Below are 6000 nucleotides of genomic sequence, written 5' to 3' on the forward strand. Positions count from 1 at the left end.
TACCACTGCACTCCAGCCTGGGAGACAGAATGAGACCCTTTCTCAAAAAATAAAAAATAAATAAGACACGAATTTGTCTTTACAGGGAAGTTTTCTGTTTCCTCTCCAATTTGCTTGTCAATTCCACTTAAAGTATCAGTTATTAATTAAATAATTTTTAGGCCCTTTAAAGCCACAAAGAAAAATATGCAATTATAAAAAGCAAAACTGTAGGAAAGAGAAGGGAGAAGAAAATATTCTAGGGGAAGGAATATGAGAAAGCAGCTGCCGCAGCCCTCCTGTTCCTTAATCCTTCCCAGAATAGAGCTCCAGATCACCTGGAGGCCTCCTTACCCTCATGGCCTCCCCACCCTCATGGCCTCTCCACCTTTGGGGCCTCTCCACCCACATAGCGTCCCCACCCTCAGGGCTCCTCACCCACAGGGCCTCCTCACCCGCAGAACCTCTGCACCCGCAGAGCCTCTGCACCCTCACAGCCTCTCTACCTGCAGGTCCTCTCCACCACGGGACCTCTCCACCAGCATAGCCTTCCCCCATGTGGCCTTCCCACTTGCACAACCTCCTCACCAAAAGGGCCTCCGCACCCTCACAGCCTCTTCACCCACAGGGCTTCTCCTCCACCTGCACAGCCTCCCCACCCGCACAGCCTCCCCACCCACACAGCCTCCCCACCTGCACAGCCTCCCGACCTGTGTGGCCTCTTCACCTGCGTGGCCTCCTCCCTGGCTCACATTCAGACCCAAGTGTGTAGAGAGACAACACCCCTGGCCTCACACCCCAAATGCACCCCCACATAGATCCAAGGCCGTAGGCTTCCACAGGAGGGCTGCCCAACACTTCTCCCCACAGAGAGCCCTTGTGTTTTGCTGGCCGTGTGCTCTGTGGTGTGAGCCGGTCTCACTTTACCCTTTGAGGGGCATTAGGTGACACAGGGCAGGGACCAGCAGTGGAAGATGAAGCCCTCAGCCCCGCAGCAGTTAGTGACCTTCGAAGCCCACAAAGCAGAACACCAGCAGTGCATGTAACAGTGCCCTCGGCACAGCAGAATTGGACCAGAGTCTAGAAAACTGGACAATGTGTGACCCACTCAGGCTGGTGGACCATGCAGGAACCTCAGGGGAATGCTCTGCTCTTTCTCCCAATCTATATTATGTGCTTAAAATGAAATTTTTTTCCATCCTCCTCTGTATGAAATGAGCACTGGAAATTCCACATGTTTCTATGATATTTTCTGATATTTTAATAAAATGATGACAACCAACTTGAAGAATTCTCTCCACTTGAATTTTGATTGAAGATGGGAAAGCAATCCACAGAAATAATTCGGCATTAACAGCTGTTTTCAGCTTTCACTCTGAAAGCAGATATGTTGAAGAATTTTTGAAGTCCAATAACATAAAGCAACACAAATTTTTGATCCTTCAATTCGTGGGTTTCTATTAAACAACACTGGAAAACAAGTTGATTCATCTAATTTAAGCCTATAAAACTGTTTTATGTGGTTACAAGACACAGGATAGCAAATAACCTTACAGCACTACCCTCATAAACTCAACCTGGGCAAACCCACACTTCACAGTAAAGTCAAAGACCACCCAGCGAACAGATGGAGCAGTGGGGCCAGCACGGGCTGGAGGGCGCAGGGATGCTGAAGGGAGCCATGAAACAACCCTCTCACACTTTCTTCTTAAATGTGTAGCTCAGGTCTCTGCAAGATTCATACAGAAGGAAAAACCATAATTAGGCTTCCTGCATGCAAACACACACACCCTTTTCTCTGCCTGGTCGCTCAGTAAGAAACTCATTAAGCCCTTTTATTAAGAAATCTGTACAGATGCAAGTTGTTCATGGGGAATTCAGCTGAGAGCACCTTCACTGAAAGCGGCTATGCCACCGTCTGGGCAGCAAGATGGTATCACTCACCCTCTAAGAGCGACTGACAAGCAAGTGTCATCACCTCAAAAGGCCACAATGCCCCAACACACCGGACACCAGTTCCCAGCGACATCCCAGACTCTGGGAACAAATGTGGGTCCAACTTCTGAGCTGGGCCCCACGGGTGGGGGACCCTCAGACTCACCCTGCTGAGCTTTGGGGCACCACACTCTGCTGGCATGGATGGGCAGTAACACCTCTCGTCAGCGTGATGCAGAAGTTCCTGTCCTGAGACAGCACACGAGGTGGGTGCTGCAGGCAGGGGTGCAGCTGGGCCATGACGCAAGCCAGGAAATCTACCCAAGGCTGACACAATCAGATAACCGGGGTGGGCCTTTTCCAAATGATACTCTCCTTATCTTGCCAAACGAGCTGTCCACGCTGCACACTCTATTTACCAGTTTACATCCGAACCCTACACACGGCTCTCCTGCCTCCTAGCCATGCCCTCCTCATCCTTGCCTCCCCAGGAGGGCGGCAGCCAAGCCCACAGACCTGTGTCATGTTATAGGACACTGACACACCTCGAGGAACCCCACATTTGAAACTGAAAAACAGGAACACTTCCCGTCCCTGGAAGTCTGGAAAGGCAACTGGCTGCACACCACAGTCCCTGCTCACTCCCTTCTTGGCCCTGAAAGTGTTAAAAGGGAAAACAAAGTCAACACCAGCTCCTCCCTGCTGGTGAAAATTGGCACGAATGAATTTAGTTTCTGGCTGCCGGCCCTCACAAAACCGTTACCCAAAAAAAGTTCACCATGCTAAACCGCTCCAAATATAAATGTGAGAGGCGCCGGCCCACCCCACTCCACGTTCCATGAGTGGCCTGACCAGGGTGAGCCCGGAGATGGCTAAACAGACCTCAAACATTTCAGATTTGAGAACTCCAGTGGTTTTGAGGAAAAGACCTGGCAAAACCCGATCTGAAACTTATGACAGTTGAGCACATGATCTCCACCATTAGGAGCAAACAAGAGGCGTACACAACACTCCGTGAGACCGCGGTGGCCGACCTGCCACAAACCCTCCTACGAAGCCCGGCCCGGGGGGAAGTCTGCGATTCCACCCAGGCCTCCCGCGCCACACACGCGAACAATGGTGGTGGGATCCCCCGGGCGGCTACAGGACCGCCGCACAGCCTGAGCCGGCAGGGCTCGAACCCAGAGTCCAACGACAAGTTTCGCATTGAAATCAGGCGGGGCGTTCCAGGCAGTCCCCGCAGGCGAGGAGGTGGCGCGCACCGCGCTGCTGCACCAAGGACGCGGCGGCTCCAGCGCAGAGCGCACGGGAAGGCCGATTCCGCCGGGCCCGGCCGCTGCATCCTGCGTCCCCCCGCGGCGCCCAGGCCCTACAGACACCCCCAGGGCGGGGGGTTCGCGGCCCCACAGACACCCCAGGGCGGGGGGCCCAAGCCCCACAGACACCCCAGAGCGGGGGTTTCCCGGCCCCACAGACACCCCAGAGCGGGGGTTTCCCGGCCCCACAGACACCCCAGAGCGGGGGGTTCGCGGCCCCACAGACACCACAGAGCGGGGGATTCGCGGCCTCACAGAAACCCCCAGAGCGGGGGCGGTTCGCGGCCTCACAGCCCCAGAGAGCGGCGCCCAAGCCCCACAGACACCCCAAGGCGCGGGGCCCAAACCCCACAGACACCCCAGAGCGGGGGTTTCCCGGCCTCACAGACACCCCCAGGGCGGGGGGTTCGCGGCCTCACAGACACCCCAGAGCGGGGGTGGGGGTTCGCGGCCCCACAGACACTCCCAGGGCGCAGTGAGCTCCGGGCCTCACACACATCTCCAGGGCCCGGGGTCTGGGGGGCCGGAGGGCGCGCACGCTGCGGGCTGGGGTCTCATCTCACCCTCCAGGCCCGGCTCCCGCCCCGCCACAGGCCCCGCGCCCCCCGCCCGCCGCGCGCGGCCCTCCCCGGCGACAGCGCGGCCCGGCCCGGGGCGGGGGCCCGGTTACCTTCCGACAGCTCCAGCTCCAGCTCGGCCAGGCGCGCCCGCACCTCCAGCGGCAGGGCCATGCCCTCCAGGCTGCGGTCCGCCATGCTCCGCGGGCGCCGCGCCCCGCACGGCCTCCTCTTTGTTCGCAGGCGGAGGTCTCGGCGGCCCGCTCCTCGCGCCCGGCGGAACCGCACCGAGGAGGAGGCGGCGGCGCGGGCGCGGGAGGCCGGCGGCGGGCGCGCAGGGACCTCCCTCCCCTCAGCGCCTCTTCAGCGCGGCCCCGCCACGGCCGCCTGGCGCGCCCCCGCGCCCCTCGCGCCCCGGCCCGCCCCGCGCGCTCTCGGCCCCCTCAGGCGCTGCGGCCCCGGCCCCGGCCCGGCTGTTTCTCGGCCACTGCCTGGCGGGAGCGTCTCTGCGCGCTCGCGTCGCAGGGGGCGCGCAGGAGTAGGCGCGCGCAGGGGCGCGGGGGCGCGCGGGGGCCCCGGCGCGCGGCCGCGTCGGCGCAGCGCACGCTCCCGGGGGCGCGCTCGTGGGGGTGGGGCGCAGGGCCCGCGGGGCGGGGCGGGGCGGGGCGGTCTTGGCTTCTCCGCGTCCAGCGCGGCCTCCGGGACGGGTCCCGTCGCCTGGTCCACCCCGCTCCCTGCGAAAAACACGTCCTGGAGCCGCAGCTTGACGTCTGCGCGTAAACTCCCAGTGCCCCGGGTCCTGGAGGGCTGGTTTTTTTCGAATAAACATTTTAAGAGGCGGAGACGGAGCGCCAGGCTGGAAGTTTCGAATGCAGCCGGCCAGCAGATGACCTTGAGCGCCTCCGAGCCTTTGCCTGGGGGTCAGTGTCCTCATCTGTGAAAAGGGGCTGGAGGAGGTCAGGTCACCCAATCTCCAAATGTCAGGGCGGCCCAAAAAGCCTGGCCCCAGCCCTCGCTGGACAGGCTGCAGGCCCCAGGGTTCCGACCCTCCTTCCCCTTAGGGACCATCAGCTCCCAGCCTCTGCGCCACCTCTGCGTGTATCTAGTCCTGACCATTTGACACCTTCTGTGTCTCTAGTCCTGACCATTTGACTCCCTCTGTGTCTCTAGTCCTGACCATTTGACACCCTCTGTGTCTCTAGTCCTGACCATTTGACTCCCTCTGTGTCTCTAGTCCTGACCATTTGACACCCCCTGTGTCTCTAGTCCTGACCATTTGACACCCTCTGTGTCTCTAGTCCTGACCATTTGACACCCCCTGTGTCTCTAGTCCTGACCATTTGACACCCTCTGTGTCTCTAGTCCTGACCATTTGACCCCCTGTGTCTCTAGTCCTGACCATTTGACACCCTCTGTGTCTCTAGTCCTGACCATTTGACCCCCTGTGTCTCTAGTCCTGACCATTTGACACCCTCTGTGTCTCTAGTCCTGACCATTTGACACCCTCTGTGTCTCTAGTCCTGACCATTTGACCCCCTGTGTCTCTAGTCCTGACCGTTTGACCCCCTCTATGTCTCTAGTCCTGACCGTTTGACCCCCTCTGTGTCTCTAGTCCTGACCGTTTGACCCCCTCTGTGTCTCTAGTCCTGACCGTTTGACACCCTCTGTGTCTCTAGTCCTGACCATTTGACCCCCTCTGTGTCTCTAGTCCTGACCGTTTGACCCCCTGTGTCTCTAGTCCTGACCGTTTGACCCCCTGTGTCTCTAGTCCTGACCGTTTGACCCCCTGTGTCTCTAGTCCTGACCGTTTGACCCCCTCTATGTCTCTAGTCCTGACCATTTGACCCCCTCTGTGTCTCTAGTCCTGACCATTTGACACCCTCTGTGTCTAGTCCTGACCATTTGACACCCTCTGTGTCTCTAGTCCTGACCATTTGACACCCTCTGTGTCTCTAGTCCTGACCATTTGACCCCCTGTGTCTCTAGTCCTGACCATTTGACCCCCTCTGTGTCTCTGGTCCTGACCATTTGACCCCCTCTGTGTCTCTAGTCCTGACCATTTGACCCCCTGTGTCTCTCGTCCTGACCATTTGGGGAGGCCCTCGCATCTCCAGCTGTCCACTGAGCAGCCTTGCCTAATACTCCCTGACACCCTAAATGCCACAAAATGAAGTCAGCTGCTCCCAATGACTTACTATCTACCTGCTTCTCAT

General features: G+C 58.7%; 1 protein-coding gene across 5 annotated transcripts in view; it reads right to left on the minus strand.

Moving 5' to 3' along the window:
• Window positions 1–4079, minus strand: part of DIP2C (disco interacting protein 2 homolog C) — a 391979-nt gene extending 387900 nt beyond the window's left edge. For 2 of the 5 annotated variants that reach the window (XM_064371795.1, XM_064371793.1), the window contains exon 1: window positions 3901–3985. In XM_064371795.1, coding sequence (XP_064227865.1) covers window positions 3901–3985 — 85 coding nt within the window. Of the gene's footprint in view, window positions 1–3900 lie in introns of all 5 variants that reach the window. The other 3 variants (XM_064371796.1, XM_064371794.1, XM_064371797.1) reach the window with 2 other exon arrangements.
• Between the last annotated feature and the right edge of the window lie 1921 nt (window positions 4080–6000).

The sequence above is a fragment of the Aotus nancymaae genome, unplaced genomic scaffold (genome assembly GCF_030222135.1).
Source record: "Aotus nancymaae isolate 86718 unplaced genomic scaffold, 86718_ANA_hifiasm-v0.15.2.pri h1tg000173l, whole genome shotgun sequence".
Lineage (NCBI taxonomy): Eukaryota > Metazoa > Chordata > Mammalia > Primates > Aotidae > Aotus > Aotus nancymaae.